At 43.2% G+C, this 16,919-nt stretch overlaps 1 protein-coding gene across 6 annotated transcripts in view; it reads right to left on the bottom strand.

Moving 5' to 3' along the window:
- LOC147124116 (homer protein homolog 1-like) overlaps positions 1-16,919 on the bottom strand; it is a 147,856-nt gene that overhangs the window by 94,920 nt on the left and 36,017 nt on the right. For all 6 annotated transcript variants that reach the window (XM_085982175.1, XM_085982167.1, XM_085982184.1 and 3 more), the window contains exon 2: positions 437-593. In XM_085982175.1, coding sequence (XP_085838301.1) covers positions 437-593 — 157 coding nt within the window. The remainder of the gene's footprint in view (positions 1-436; positions 594-16,919) is intronic.

Below are 16,919 nucleotides of genomic sequence, written 5' to 3'. Positions count from 1 at the left end.
AACCAGAAATTTAATAACCAATTCCCTCAAAAATAAGAGTCCTATTTTATACCTCCATTGTTAGAAGCCAAAAAGGAAAAGTATTAGGAGCAATCATTGATCATACTTTAGCAGCATCTTGACAGCGAGAGTTACTAACAAGGAGAATTAGATACTGGGGTTGATCAGGTGGGCAGGGGACTACAATTCAGAACAAGTTAAATGAAAAGGCCCTACCTCAAAAAAGATACAGGCATTGGAAATAAGTCTGAAAAATGACCAGAATGATTCCAGGTCTCAGGGGATTAAATTATAAAGACAGGCTCAACCATAAAGATTTAACATTTTATCAAACAGAATCCCTAGGCTTTTACACTAAAGTTTCTTAGTCAGACAGCAAAACGGATACAATATAATCCCCAGCCTTTTGTGCACTGTACTTTTGTGCAGTTCTCACCTTTGACCCATCAAGGCTGATTATCCTGTACACATTGCGTGTACTGTCATAGAAGTAGGACACAGTCACAGCATGTTTGCTGGTGGGAACCCAGTTCTTCTTCGTGGTAGGATCGATCTGGAAGACATGGGCTCGGGTGCTGAAGATGGGCTGTTCCCTGAGGGATAGAAAGTAGAAAATATGAACTTGGTTAGAGCATAAAACTGCTTGTCTACAATCATACTGGAGATGGAGAATAGTCAAATAGTTCCATTCACTTCAGTTTTCATTGGAAGCAAACAAAATTGAAAAACTTTAATTAACTGAGGCCTTCCCAATTAAGAAGTGCTAGCTGTGCAATCAGAATGTTTGACTACTAAATATACAGACCCACCATAGTAATCTATCTCCTCCCCTTGCATCTGTACACCCCGTCAACATCAATACTCAGTCATGTTTTGCCTTCACGATGTAAAAATACTTTCTTACAAAAGTATGGTAATTTATTGGGGAATAAAGGGAAGAGGAAAGAGAAGGAAGGAAGAGGAAAGAGCCCAATTAAGGCATAGCTCAATGTTGCCAAAACATCTCTGCATTTCCATCTAGAAGCAACAAAAACCTGGCAATTGACTGGCAGTTAAACCTTTGTTGGATGCAAGTTCTCAATGTGGCACTTTAGGGATTGATCTTCCAAGTGAAATTTAAATCCAACAATCTGTTCACTGTCCAGGAGATAATTTATACATAACAAATGTGAAAGCTTTAATCTGAAAGCCATATACTATAGTAACAAACATACTGTGCAAATCTAGAAAGGCTACAATTGCTGGAAACCAGAAATAAAACCACACATGCAGAAGTCAGTCAGCATTTGAAAGGGAAAGACAGGCTAATGTTTTGGGCGGGGTGCTTTATCAGAACTATATTTCATTTGTTTGAAATCAACTGGAATCTCCTTATGTCCATAGTCGGAATGACTTATGTTATACTGCTAGCTCCCGTGCTGCGCTCTGCACTGAGATAGGCATATCTGCACGCAAGCTTTAAAGCATCAGAACAATTACCTCAACATTAAAAATTTAAGAAAAACTTTTCCAGATTTAGTTTCATACCACACTGAAGTTACACATTTAAGGGTGAAACTCAAGTGATGCAAGACAGCCATCTGAAGATAGTTCCACACTTCGTTTCATAATGCAGGCCATAATCAGATCATCATCATCTCAACTCGAGTTGTAATCCACATCCAAACTGCTTTGCATGGACACAAAACTGGTAATCTAACTGGTCTATTAATGTTCCATCACCTAAATTAGTAGTTACAAAACAAGTATTAACAACTGTAGCTACAGAACAATCGTCCAGCTTAGAATATTCAGAAACCATATATTTGAGGGATAACAGTTCCTCAAAAGTGTTGGCAAACAATTTCCCCAGCAATTGTGCAATTATGCACCCAGTTCATGTTTTTTCAATAATTAAAATACTTAAATGGTTTATAAAAGTGTCCAGGTATGACACTTATGCCACAAGTTTGTTGAAGTTCTAACATGACAGTTGATATTTTAGTTGCACACTACAAATTATACCAAACCATTTGATATGGAACTGGTCAGATGTGACAATGCAGAAAAATGAAACAGTAACATTTATACTCAAACTAATGTGTCTATGGTATATCAAAGTACTGCATACTGGAAAATACTGCACAATGGTGCATTTGGAACTTTGACTGTGGTATTCCGGAGAGAACAAAACCAGCGTCTCAATAGGGTTTTTTAATCTATATACCAAAACTACTGGGTGTGACAGTCCAAGTTACTTTATCACACCCTACAATCATTATAGACAAGGTATCATTCAACACTGAAAAAGTCTTTTCTTAAATGGAGCTAGAATGAAGCAGTTTTACCTTGATTCAGCACTTTTCTAAATCCATTTTAGGATACCTAGGATTCTTTCTGCCTTCCCCCCCAGTTTAAGGAAACGAAATAACCATAAAACCTGAAGACATTACAACCACTTGGCTACAATCTATTCCAAAATATCTCTACCACCTTTCTTTATCCATTTATTTCACTGTGGGAAATTACAGCTGAAGTTTCAAAAATTAAACTTGGGAGCAAGAGTTTGAAAATCTAGAGGCTCAACTTGTTCTGATGTACAAAAAATATCATTGGTCAAAATTATTAGCTTTCCCACAAACAGACATAGCAGGAACAGCATAGAACAACCAGTGTAGGATTATCGTTTAAAACTTGTTGGAAGAATTAAACAAACTAATGCAGCATACATGATTTCACTGAATTACTGCGATCAAAGTTCCTGGAAGTGCTCATAGAAGCAAGTCAAGTTGGAAGATCACATTTTACAAGCCAAATGCATTTAAAACACTTCAGACAGATCTTTAAATATGGGGTTTTAAGCACATCCTGGAGCATGGTAGTAGTTGTAAGTTAGAGACTGATCCTACCTCACCGTACCCTCTTCTAATTGGAAAATGCAATTCAGGTTTCAGGTAATAAGTTTACAGAACTGCTTATCTGTGTCAATTTGATGTTTACACTTCAGTAGCTACATAAAGCTACTCCTTTCTGCACCTTCCAATTCCATTTCTGCGAGCAAGAATTCTGAAGATTACAGTCACAGTCCAGCTGAATCTGCTCGATAGTTAATGCCTCAAAGATTACTACCGGACTGCATTAAACACAAATACTTCAACTTGAAAGAGCAGTAACTCAATCAAGATTCTGAAGCCAGGGTTGCTGCTTCTACTATTTCATAGAATCATAGAAAGTTACAGCACGGAAGGAGGCCATTTCGGCCCACTGTGTCCGCGCCGGCCAACAAAGAGCTATCCAGCCTAATTCCACTTCCAAGCTCTTGGTCCATAGCCCTGCAGGTTACAGCAGCCCAAGTGCACATCCAAGTACTTTTTAAATTTGGTTAGGGTTTCTGCCGCTACCACCCTTTCAGGCAGTGACTTACAGACCCCCACAACCCTCTGGATGAAGAAATTTCCCCTCAAATTCCCTCTGAACCTTCCACCAATTACTTTAAATCTGTGCCCTCTGGTTTTTGACTCCTCGGCCAAGGGAAATAGGACCTTTATATCCACTTTATCTAGGCCCCTCATAATTTTATACACCTCAATAAGGTCTCCCCTCAGCCTCCTCTGTTCCAAGGAAAACAAATCCAGCCTATCCAGTCTTTCCTCACAGCTAAGATTCTCTACTCCCAGCAACATCCTTGTAAATCTCCTCTGTATCCTCTCTAATGCAATCACATCTTTCCTGTAATGTGGTGACCAGAACTGCACGCAGTGCTCTAGCTGAGGCCTACCTAGTGTTTTATACAGTTGAAGCATAACCCCCCTGCTCTTGTATTCAATGCCACAGCTAATAAAGGCAAGCATTCCGTATGCCTTCTTAACCGCCTTATCTACCTGGCCTGCTACCTTCAGGGATCTGTGGACATGCACTCCAAGGTCCCTTTGTTCCTCTGCATTACTCAGTGTCCTACCATTTAATGTGTATTCCCCTTCCTGGTTAGCCCTCTCCAAATGCATTACCTCACACTTCTCCGGATTGAATTCCATTTGCCACTGTTCTGCCCACCTGACCAATTTATTGATATTTTCCTGCAGTCTACAGCTTCCTCCTTCAGTATCATCCACACAGCTGATTTTAGTATCATCTGCAAACTTCTTAATCATACCCCCTATATTCAGGTTTATATCAGATATATACCACAAAAAGCAAGGGACCTAATACTGAGCCCTGCGGAACCTCACTGGTTTAATAATCAATCATTCAGATGCTGTAAATGAGAACATACTGCAAGAAATCAGAAAAGTACATATTTATTTTTTTATTTTTATTTATTTATTTATTTATTTATTTATTTTTAAAAAGGTGGGGGTAGAGGAGGGGGGTGGGGATAGAAACAAAAGCGCAAAGAATAGATCCACAAAGTTTTAAAAAGCAGGATCATTAATTGGAGATCTGAAGGCTCTTACTATATAGTTGATGCAATCATTGGGACACATTCTGAAGGGAATTAAAAAGGGGGATAAAGTTACACCCATCCTTTACTGCTCAAGACCAGATTCTGAGCTTTTACTACCACCAATATCCTCCTCTCAGCCAGAGATCCAACATATGCTCTTTGGAGAATGGAGAGCAGGCCGTTAAGAGGGTTCTAATTTCCTGCACTCCAAGGAGTTGTGATGTCTGATAAAGGAAACTCTGGATCCCAGCAATTGAATGCTCCAATTTTAATGCTGCTGAGGACAACATCCCCATTCGTCAAAGGAGGTATTCAACTGGAGTTCAAATCGAAACAAAAAATAGGCTTGGGACACTGATTAGATGCAATGTGAAAAAGCAACCTTGCTTGTTTGTACACTATATCTAGATAGTTTTTCATTGTTATTTTGTACCTAAAGTAGAAAATTCATGATTTGCTAATTCTTCTAGCTGCCCTTGTCCTTCTAGGTGGAGATCTCGGGTTTGGGAGGTGTTGCCGAAAGAGGCTTGGCGAGTTGCTGCAGTGCATCTTGTAAATGGACACACCGCAGCCACGGTGCGCCGGTGGTGCAGGGAGTGAATGTTTAAGGTGGTGGATGGGGTGCCAATCAAGCAGGCTGCTTTGTCCTAGTTGGTGTCGAGCTTCTTGAGTGTTGTTGAAGTTGCACTCATCCAGGCAAGTGGAGAGTATTCCATCACACTCCTGACTTGTGCCTTGTAGATGGTGGAAAGACTTTGGGGAGTCAGGAGGTGAGACACTCGCTGCAGAATACCCAACCTCTGACCTGCTCTTGTAGCCACAATATTTATGTGGCTGGTCCAGTTAAGTTTCTGGTCAATAGTGACCCCCAGGATATTGATGGTGGGGGATTCGGCGATGGTAATGCTGTTGAATGTCAAGGGGCAGTGGTTAGACTCTCGCTTGTTGGAGATAGTCATTGCCTGGCACTTTTGTGACGCAAACGTTACTTGCCACTTATCAGCCCAAGCCTGAATGTTGTCCAGGTGTTGCTGCATTCGGGCATGGACCGCTTCATTATTGGAGAAGTTGCAAATGGATATAGTGTCACTAATCCCAGGGTTAACCAAATATCATTGAAAGCTTCTGTTGACAGACATGGGTTAAGTAGATAGCTGAAGCAGAGCCTGGGTTAATCTGGACTCTGCAATCTGTCATTCCCTGCACTATTCCATTAAAAACAGCAAGTGTTGGCTCAGTAAAGTCGGAAATTGCACTGTTTGTTGACAAGCAGCTACTGAATTTCTACCACACAATTTGCATATTAATTGGTGACTGCAATACATGCATCACTTAAACCAGGCCACAAAATTATGGTTAACATTTTAAGATCTATAGTACACATTTAAAGATCTATAGTACAAAGTATAAGATGGTAGTTTATTGGGGGAGGGGGGGGTGGAGGAGGAAAGAAATGTCTTCCCTCTCCTTTCCTAAGTTTGATAAATTGCAACATAGGATCCGGAACAATTCACACCTTATTCCCCACTAAAAATGACATCCTGTACCGTCACCTTTGTTGGATTTTTCAGAATATACTGTACAAAGATGTACAAGTTACAGCTAAGTATTCCAGATAACTGCAGTAATATTGCAACATGGAGACAAAAGTTTCTGTTCTTTGCTTTAACCCATTGCATGTTTTCAAGGATTTAAAAATATTACAAATTCTTCTCTCTTTTGTATGATAGTAGCAAAGCAAATCAGATGTCAATATCCAAGTCAGATATCCAGGCCAAAGCTTCCGGTGTAACAGTGTGGATATCTTGTAGGCTGCCTGCGAATTTCCTCCGAGGGCAGTGCTCAATGATGTGCTCCAAGGTCTGATCAGGAGCTCTGCAGTTGCATGATGGGGTTGCTTTAATTTTCCATCTATGGAGAAGGTGGCAGCATCTACCATGACCGGTTCTGAGGCGGTTAATGGTTGTCCACTGTTTGCGAGGAAGGTTTGATATTTCAGGTTGTATTGTGGGATCCTCTATAAGGAATCCATTCCATATGTCACAGTTCTTCCAAGCATTTCGCCATCGGTCATCAAGGGCTTCGGCGACAGCCCAAATTGGCCTTCTAGATTTGAGACGGGTTGGTGGTAGGTTGTTCAAGTTGGCCTGGATTGGCATTTCTAAGCTGGTGTAGCGGTTGTATTCTCTGGAGACTGCATATTCGTGGCATAGATGTGGTGGTGCGATGTTTGCAAGCACGGGCAGCCAAGGTGTTGGTGTCGATAAAAGCATACTGGTGATAATTCTCAGTAAAATTCAGCTGGACATCAACGGATTTGACATGCGGATTTCATAGCCATGCCGGAGAGCAGTACTCCGCTGTAGAATACACCAGGGAGAGTACTGCCGTACAAAGGGTTTGAGCAGCTGCTCCCTATGTGGATCCGGCGAGTTTCTGGATCAAGTTGACCCTACTCTTTAGTTTCTTCCCAAGGTTCTGGAGATGTCTTTTTTTTTTAATTCATTGATGGGATGTGGGCGTCGCTGGCTGGCTAGGCCTGCATTTAGTGCCCATCCCGAATTGCCCTCGAGAAGATGGTGGTGAGCCACCTTCTTGAACCACTGCAGTCCATATGGTGTAGGTACACCCACAATGCTGTTAGGAAGGGAGTTCCAGGATTTTGGCCTGGTAAAATTCCATCTATTTTGGAGAAAGACTAAAATAATTGCCCTCCTATATGACAGGGTGCGATCAAGCGCAACTCCTAAATAGGTGGTGTTTTTGGCATGGTTTACCTCTGCACTGCAAAAGGAGACTTTCAAAGCTTGGTTTGCTTGATGGGTGTTGAGGCGGAATGTCGAGGCGGCGGTCGTTTGCGGGTTTGGCCAAAGTCGCCATCGGTGGAAGTAGGCCTCCATCCTCTGTAAATCACTGGTCAGGGTCTCTTCAGTGATGGACAGATTCATTTTTTGCATGGCCAAGACAATGTCATCAGTGTATACGAACTTGTGGGACTCTGTTTGAGGCAGGTCACTTGTGTAAACACTGAATAACATGGGTGCCAGGACAGAACCCTGTGGGAGTCTGTTGTTCAATGTCCTATAGCTGCTCTTCTGGGTGCCAGTGTACACACTGAAGCATTGGTTGCCAAGCATGAAGTTGAGAAGATGGATTGTTGTTCTGCAGTGTAAAATGGTGGAGAGCTTGAAAAGCAGCCTATGCTTCCATACTGTGTTATACGCCACTGACAGGTCCACAAGTGCTACGGCGGTCTTGAGATGGCACTGGAAGTCTGCTTCGATGTGCTTTAAACATCCAGCAGTTACGGCCATTCTGGAAGCCCGCTTGCTCCTTAGGGGTGGTTGGCTCGATGATGGGGGCTAGTCTGTGGAGTAGTAGCCTTTCCAGCACTTTAAGGCGGCAAATGGTATGTTGGCCTTCGTAGCAAGAGGGTTCGAGTACAAGAACAAGGATGTCTTGCTGCAGTTGTACAAGGCCTTGGTGAGACCGCACCTTGAGTATTGTGTGCAGTTTTGGTCGCCTTACCTGAGGAAGGACGTTCTTGCCATGGAAGGAGTGCAGCGAAGATTCACCAGGCTGATACCTGGGATGGCAGGAATGACGTATGAGGAGAGATTGTGTCGATTGGGCTTATACTCACTGGAGTTTAGAAGATTGAGAGGGGATCTCATCGAAACCTATAAAATTCTGTCAGGCCTGGACAGACTAGATGCAGGAAGGATGTTTATGATGGCCGGGGAGTCCAGAACCAGGGGTCATAGTCTAAGGATAAGGGGTAGGACATTTTAGGACTGAAATGAGGAGGAATTTCTTCACCCAGAGAGTGGTGAACCTGTGGAATTCTCTGCCACAGAGGGCGGTGGAGGCCAGTTCATTAAATATATTCAAGAAAGAGTTGGATATATTTCTTGAGGCTAAAGGGATCAAGGGATATGGGGAGAAGGCAGGGACAGGGTACTGAATTTGAATGATCAGCCATGATCTCATTGAATGGCGGAGCAGGCGCGAAGGGCCGAATGGCCTACTCCTGCTCTTATCTTCTATGTTTCTATGTTATGACAAGTGCAAAGTAAGGACATCGGGCGGTAGCTGGAGGCTTCGCAAGCGTTCTTCCCCTGCTTCAGGAGGGCAATTATTTTAGTCTTCCTCCAAAATAGATGGAATTTTACCAGTTGCCAGTACCTCGGAGAAGGAGGAGGTCAACCATCTCTTCGCTTTGGGTCCCAGTGCTTTTAAGAATTCTGGGTAAACACCATCTGGACCAGCAGCTTTTCCAGATTTGGTTGTCGACAGGGCTGCGTTTAGTTCGTCCAAGGTGAATGGATCAGACATAGTTGACCATCTTGGTGCAGCCATCAAGTTCGTCGAAGGCTGCCGCTTCACCTGCCGTCAAAATTCTTTGTCCACCGGAGCCTTTGATGCTTGTATCAAGTGGGATGCAATGATAGTTGGCCTGTGTTTATAGGCAGGGTTTGCCCTGCCAAGTTGACAGTGCAGGGCCTATGCTTTCCTGCTGGAGTGAGTGAAGTTAGTCTTATCCACAAGGCTCCTCCACCTTTCATGGCTCGCTGAGCTGAGTTCAAGGACTCCAGCATTGCGATGGCTGTGGCTGGGTTCTTGTTCAGCGAATACTCCTGGTAGAGAATCTCGCTTTCTTCCATCCAACAAGGAATATGTGTCTTTCTAAACCCCCCCGCCAAGGCAGCTTTAATCATTTTAATAATTGCTATAAATCTGTTGACTGCATTGGTGGTTGGCGGAATCCACCGGATGTTAGTGTCAACTGACCTTTGGAAGGATTCCCAGTCTGCTTTTTTGAAGTTCCATCATGGTTCCGGTGTTGATGTAATGACAAGAATTTCTATGCCAACGTTGATGACTGAGGGCCTGTGTTGCCTGTTGGGGAAGTTATCAAGAACGGTCCAGGAGGCGATGACTGGGTTTCCTTTGCTGTCTTTAGAGAGGAAACATAGGTCTGGGTTATATTCTCTCTATCACCTTGATGAATGAAACGTACCTCGATCTTTGGCGTCAAAAAGGAGGAATTTATTCTCTAGTGAAGCCCACTGTACAATTGCTTCTCCATCATAGCTGACGTCTGCATAGCCCCACATTGTGTGGTGGCTATTAAAGTCTCCAAGATGGATGTTGACTAGGAGGGAGCAGTGGGTCAGGTCACTGTACGAGTGGTGGTTTGTAGACATGGGAAGATTGTTAGCTCTCCTACTAGTATTGCTGTAGTGAAAACTCTGGCAATACTGGTATTCTCAAGTTTGGTGCTGCTTTCAATGCATTGTTTGACATAGCACGCCAGGCCATATTTGGGATGGTTATTGCAAGCAATTAGGTCAAAACCTGATATGTCCAATTACAAATTTATACCATGGCTTGAAAGTTTACTGAAAAAAAATTGACTCGGCATTGCTTTGGTTTGTCTTAAAACAGTGGTTTTAAAAGTTTCTGCATGGGGGACTCCCTCCAAATAAGACTCCTGGGGACGCGAGAGCAGTACGGAAGGGGTGTTGCAGTGTTGGGTGTCGATGAGACCGCGTTTGCTCGTGTCTGTGGTACGGATTAGAGATCACATGGCATTATCTGAAGAATAGGAGTTTCCCTCCCCCAGTGTCTGCACCAACATCGCTCTCAACCAATAGCACCAAAAACAGATTAACTTGTCAGTCATCTTCTTGTTTCGGAGATCATTCTCTGTGCAAAATGACTACTGTGTTTGCCTACACGACAGTCACTACATTTCAAAGTAATTTGTTGTACATGAAGGACTTTGAATGTTTCAGAAACACAAGGCGCTATAAAAACCACAGGTTTTCTTTCTAATGCCTCCAAAAATTAAATTTGAGTTTCAAATGGGACACTAGTTCATTTTTTTTTTTTTTTTTTTAAATAAAAGGAGACAAGGAAAAGTTTTCTTTGCAAGGGAGAACATTCCATCACTTCTGTTCCAAATTTGCCTGTAACCAGGTTTTTTATTGGCAGGGAGGGGAGGGGGGGGTGGGAGGAGAAGTTTGTTGAAGAAGCTGGGTCAAGTATGAGGTATGCAAGATGTTAAATTTACTATTCATATTTAGTATACCACTTTAAGCTTCAGGTTCCTCAAATGAGAGAGTTAGAACTTGCACATCTAGGAGTTGTATTTTGAAACGGACTATTTTTAGGCAAGAGATTCCCTGCTGTGCCAAGGTATATGTTGAGGAAAGCTCTTTTAGTCCAGTCAATTCAGTGCTAATCGTACTTTTTAGGAGAATCCACGTTTGGCTTTTCAAGGGTCTTGCTGTTCCCAGGCTGCAGCAGAAATTAGGCCAGACACCACAGGACTCATTATTTCTAACCATGATATTTTTCTTTTCATCTGCCCTAGGCAAAACAGCTCTTGAAAATACTGAAATAGGTGCAAAGGAAATTAATCATAATGTTTGTTTGTGCATAAATCTTTGAAGGTGGCAGGACAGGTTAACAAAGCAGTTAATAAAGCATATGGGATCCTGGGCTTTGCCCAGAGTACAAAAGCCAGGAAGCTATGCTAAACCTCTATAAAACACTAGTTCAGCTCCAACGGAAGGGTTGTGTCTAATTCTGGGCACCATACCTTAGGACGGAGGTGAAGACTTGAGGGTACAGAAGAGATTTACTAGAATGGTTCCAGGGATGAGGGAATACAGTTACATGGACAGACTGGAGGAGCAGCAGCAGCAGCGGACTTGAGGAAGCAGCGGCTGTGGGAGAAAATAAAGGTCGGTGATTTTCAGGCCCAGTCGAGCAGCGACAGCAGCGGGAGCGACGGCAGAATGAGAGTGACGTCACAGTACAGAAAGTGACACCGGCACAGGGGAAGATGATGATTGGCATGTAGTGGGCGAGTGCTTTTTTTTCTTCAATTTTAAGTTTATTTCTTTTAAGGTAGTTCATAGTTCAGGAGAGCGAGAATCTGAGAGTTTAAATTTGAGGGAAGAGTTTTTAAAATTAAAAGTATGGCAGGGGGACTCAGTCCCGTGCATTGCACGGCCTGCAACATGTGGGAATTCCTAGACACTACTTGCAGTCAGGATGACCACATGTGCAGTAAGCACCAACGGTTTGGCTGACTTTAGATCCGGTTTTCGGAGCTTGAGCGTCAGCTGGAGGCACTGCGGTGTATCTGTGAGGCTGAGAGTTACGTGGATAGCACGTTTTTAGATGTGGTCACCCCACAGCTTAAGTGCAGTCAGAGAGGGAATGGTTTACCACCAGTCAGAAGAAGGGGGGCAGGCAGGTAGTCAGGAGAGCCCCAGAGTGCATCTCACTCAACAACCATTTTTCTGTGTTGGAAAATGGTGTAAGTGACAGTTCCTCTGGGGAAGTGAAGCCAGAGCCAAGTTCACAGCACTGTGGGTGGCTCAGCTGCACAAGGGGGGAGGAGTAAGAGTGGAAGGGCAATAGTGGTAGGAGACTCAATAGTGAGGGGCACAGACAGGAGTTTCTGCGGCCACAGACGCGACTCCAGGATGGTATGTTGCCTCCCTGGTGCCAGGGTCAAGGATGTCTGAACGGCAGGAGGGAATTCTGAAGGGGGCGGGCAAACAGTCAGAGGTTGTGGTTCACAATGATACCAACGACATGGGTAGAAAGAAGGATGAGGTCCTGCAACAAGAATTTAGGGAGCTAGGTAGCAGATTAAAAAGTAGGACCTCAAAAGATTGTAATCTCTGGATTACTCCCGGTGCCACGTGCTAGTGAGTATAGGAATAGGAGGATAGAGCAGATGAATGCGTGGCTAAAGAGTTGGTGCAGGAGGGAGGGCTTTAGTTTCCTGGATCACTGGGTCTGCTTCTGGGGAAGGTGGGACCTGTACAAGTCGGACGGGTTGCACCTGAACCGGAACGGGATGAACATCCTTGCGGGGAGGTTTGCTAGTGCTGTTGGGGGGGTTTAAACTATCTTGGCAGGGGGATGGGGATACAGAGTGGAGCTATAGTAGGAGGTGATGCACAGCCAAATATAGAGGAAAAAACAAGTCAGCCTGGAAGGCAGAGCAAATATGTAATGGCACAAGGGAGTATGGCAAGGCTGGATGGCATTTATTTTAATGCAAGGAGTCTTGCGAGTAAGGCAGATGAACTGAAGGTGTTGATGAACACATGGGAGTATGGTATTGTTGTTGCTATCACAGAGACATGGTTGAGGGGGGGGGGGGGTGCAGCTCAATATTCCAGGGTATAGAATTGTCAGGCGAGACAGAGGGGGGTGTAAAAGAGGGGGTGTCTCAATATTGATCAAGGAGTCAATTACTGCGGTAAGAGGGATGATATCTTAGCAGGTTCCTCTAATGAGGCCATATGGGTAGAACTTAAAAACAAAAAGGGGGCAAGCACTTTGCTGGGAGTGTACTATAGGCCCCCAAACAGTCAGGGGGAGCTAGAGGAACATATAGGTGGGCAAATCTCGAGAAGTGTAATAATAGGGTAATAATAGTAGGGGATTTCAACTTCCCCAATATTAACTGGGATAGTCAGAGTGTGAAAGGCTTAGAGGGTGCAGAATTCTTGAAGTGCATCAAGGAGAGCTTTTTGAGCCAGCATGTAGAAAGTCCTACAAGAGAGGGGGCGGTACTGGACCTAATTCTAGTGAATGTAGCCAGGCAAGTGGTAGCAGTATCAGTAGGAGAGCATTTTGGTGACAGTGACCATAATTTGGTGAGATTTAAGGTAGTCATGGAAAAGGACAAAGATGGCTTTGTTAGGTGGAGACCATGTCTAACCAATTTGATTGAATTTTGAGAGGTGGTGACTAGGTGTGTGGATGAGGGTAGTGCAGTTGATGTAGTCTACATGGACTTCAGTAAGGCTCTTGACAAAGTCCCATGTGGGAGACTGGTCAAGAAGGCAAGAGCCCATGGGATCCAGGGCAATTTGGCACATTGGATCCAAAATTGGCTTCGTGGCAGGAGGCAGAGGGTGATGGTCGAAGGTTGTTTTTGTGACTGGAAGCCTGTGGCCAGTGGTGTACTGCAGGGATCGGTGCTGGGTCCTTTGCTGTTTGTAGTGTACATTAATGATTTAGATATGAATATAGGAGGTATGATCAGCAAGTTCGCAGATGACACGAAAACTGGTGGAGTGGTAAATAGTGAGGAGGGAAACCTCAGGCTACAGGACGATATAGACGGATTGGTCAGATGGGCAGAAGTGGCAAATGGAATTTAACCCTGAAAAGTGTGAGGTGATGCATTTTGGGAGGACTAACAAGGCAAGGGAATACACAATGAATGTTAGGACCCTAGGAAGGACAGAGGATCAGAGGGACCTTGGTGTTCATGTACATAGATCCCTGAAGGCAGCGGGACAGGTAGATAAGGTGGTTAAGAAGGCATATGGGATACTTGCCTTCATTAGCCGAGGCATAGAATAGAAGAGCAGGGAGATTATGATGGAGCTGAACAAAACGCTAGTTAGGCCACAGCTGGAATTGTGTGTGCAGTTCTGGTCACCACACTATAGGAAGGATGTGATTGCATTAGAGAGGGTGTAGAGAAGATTCGCCAGGATGTAACCTGGGCTGGAGCATTTCAGCTATGGAGACTGGACAGGCTGGGGTTGTTTTCCTTAGAGCAGAGAAGGTTGAGGGGGATCTGAATGAGGTGTACAAAATTATGAGGGGCATAGATAGGGTAGATAGAAAGGAACTTTCCCCCTTAGTAGAGGGGTCAATAACCAGGGGGCATAGTTTCAAGGTAAGGGGCAGAAGGTTTAGAGGGGATTTGAGGAAAAATGTTTCCACCCAGAGAGTGGTTGGAATCTGGAACTCACTGCCTGAAAGGGTGGTAGAGGCAGGAACCAACAGTCAAGAAGCATTTAGATGAGCCATAGCATACAAGGCTACAGACCAACTGCTGGAAAATGGGATTAGAATAGATAGGGCTTGATGGCCGGTGCAGACACGATGGGCCGAAGGGCCTCTTTCTGTGCTGTATAACTATGACTTTAACCTGGGGTTGTTCTCCTTGGAGCAGAGAAGGCTCAGAGGAGATTTGATAGAGGTATTTAAAATGATGAAGGGTTTAGATAGAGTAAATAAATAGAAACTGTTTCCAATGGCTGAAGGGTCAATAACTAGAGGGCACAGATTTAAAGTGATTGGAAAAAGAACCTGAGGCGACATGAGGAAAAACATTTTTACACAATGCTTGGTTAGGATTTGGAATGCACTGCCTAGGGTGGTGGATTCAGATTTAATAGTAACCTTCAAAAGGGAATTGGATAAATACTTGGAGAAAAAATTGCAGAGATATGGGGAAAGAGCAGGGGAGTGGGACTAACGGGCTTGCTCTTCAAAAGAGCTGGTGCAGACTTGATGGGCTGAATGGCCTCCTTCTGTGCTGTACTGTTCTATGGTTCACACCAAGAGTGTTACATAATATAAGCTAATACAATAGAGATTACTTCAAATCCATATATTTTTATTACTAGCTGGCTTACATAAATGCTCATATTTCAACTCAATACAGAGTAAACTTCATACAATATCAGGAAACTCTTAAGACAAGCCTTTCAATGCAGTTATATGCTATTCAATAACTGGAAGTGTTGCACTATATCCAATGTGGACACAGAAATTAAATATGAGTTTTGATGGATAGAATTGGAGGTTAGAACTAGTACAAGACTCTAGACGACTACCCCAGATCTGCAAGTTTGATGGCTAAAAATTAACGTACAGTGATTGCTTCGCTCAATCATTTTTAGATACCAATTGCCATAACCAAGATTTACTGGTTACACATTCAATAACCAATAAAAATGCAAGCATTCTGAACAGATGAGGCTATGGAAAACGTTACTCTACTTTGGACTGACAGTGAGATTTGAACTACGTGTGGAAAGGACAGCAACATTGCATTTTGAAGCAGTACTTTAAACAAGCTAGTCTCATTACGGATTCATTCTCAAAGTAGTGATTAGAGCCTACATTGCCAAGTTTAGATCATTTAGTCAAGTTGGTTAAACCAAGAACAAGCTTTGAAAATAGGAATTTAAGTTGCATGCTGCATTAGGATGAACAGCCAAACACAAAGAAGAAAAAGCCACTCAGTTCATTAAGCCTGCTGCTTCCTCAGTCCATGCATTACTATCTTAATCATGGACTGTCTGTTGTTGCATTCTTCAAGATTGAAGAGAAATATAATAGAATCAAAAAGCTGTTTATTAACACAAGAACATTAAAGCAAGTAGTCAATTATTCTTCCAAGAATCAAAGTTATACTCTGCTCTCCAAGTTGATGCATTAGTTACTACAAACAAGGTCTTTAGAATCATAGGGAGAAGTTGTTTAGCATAATTTTTGTTCCTAATAGTAAGCAAAATACAATCCTCAAATGATGAAGATTGTATGCAAATACATTTCCTTTATGCAGTAAAAGTTGTATAGTATCAAGAATGCTGCAACGGGATGACTGCCTGCCCTTCCAATGACAGTCCATAGGATAGACTTGGGACAGAACCATCCAGGGAGGATGATCTTCTACACAAACTGGAAAAGTCATAGGACCTTAAATGCTGGAAGCTAATGGATTAAATCTGGCTGGAACAGGGCATCTCGTGGCATGCACTGTTAGACTTTTTCCTGCACAGTTCAACTCGAATATAATTTGCTGGAAGGTAATAATCTCTGGATTAGTACTGGAGCCACATGCAAATTGGCATAGGGACAAACAGATTAGTGTTTTAAATGCGTGGCTGAAAGTGTTGTGGGAGGCAGGGATTTCAATTCATGGGGCACTGGCACCAGTACTGGGGAGCCATTTTGTTGGGACAGACTTGACTTAAACAGAGCTGGGACCAGTATCCTGGCGAATCGAATAATTAGGGCAGGAGATAGGGCTTTAAATTAATGCTGGGGAGGGAGGGTTCAGATAAGAGTAAATTTATAAGTCTGAAGAGAAAAGTCAAGGAGGTAGAGCAGAGTAGCAATTTCAGTAAAATCAAGCAGGTCGTGTCAGGAGAGGACAGAGAGTTTAATAAGGGTAATAGGGCATTAGCGACTAAGGCCACGGGAGAAAAATAATAAAAAGTTAAAATTAAAGGCGCTATATCCGAATACACGAAGCATTCATAACAAGATAGATGAATTAATGGCACAAATAGAAATAAATGGGTTTGATCTAGTAGCCATTACGGAGACGTGGTTGCAGGGTGACCAAGGTTGGGAACTAAATGTTCCAGGGTACGTGATTTTTTAGAAAAGATAAGCAAAATGGAAAAGGAGGTGGGGTAGCTCTGATAATAAATGATGAGATAAAGGCAGCAGAGAAAGGATCTTAGCCCAGTAAATCAGGACGAAAGGTCATCGACCTGAAACGTTAACTCTGTTTCTCTCTCCACAGATGCTGCCTGACCTGCTGAGTATTTCCAGCATTTTCTGTTTAGGTTAATAAATAGTCTGTTAATTAGAGGTATGGCAGGGCAGCTCACACCTGTGGAATGCACATCCTGTACCATGTGGG

This window comes from Somniosus microcephalus, chromosome 1 (genome assembly GCF_052327205.1).
Source record: "Somniosus microcephalus isolate GS21.2 chromosome 1, FLI_Smic_1.0, whole genome shotgun sequence".
In the NCBI taxonomy this organism is placed as follows: domain Eukaryota; kingdom Metazoa; phylum Chordata; class Chondrichthyes; order Squaliformes; family Somniosidae; genus Somniosus; species Somniosus microcephalus.
This window is presented reverse-complemented; position numbering and strand designations above follow the sequence as displayed.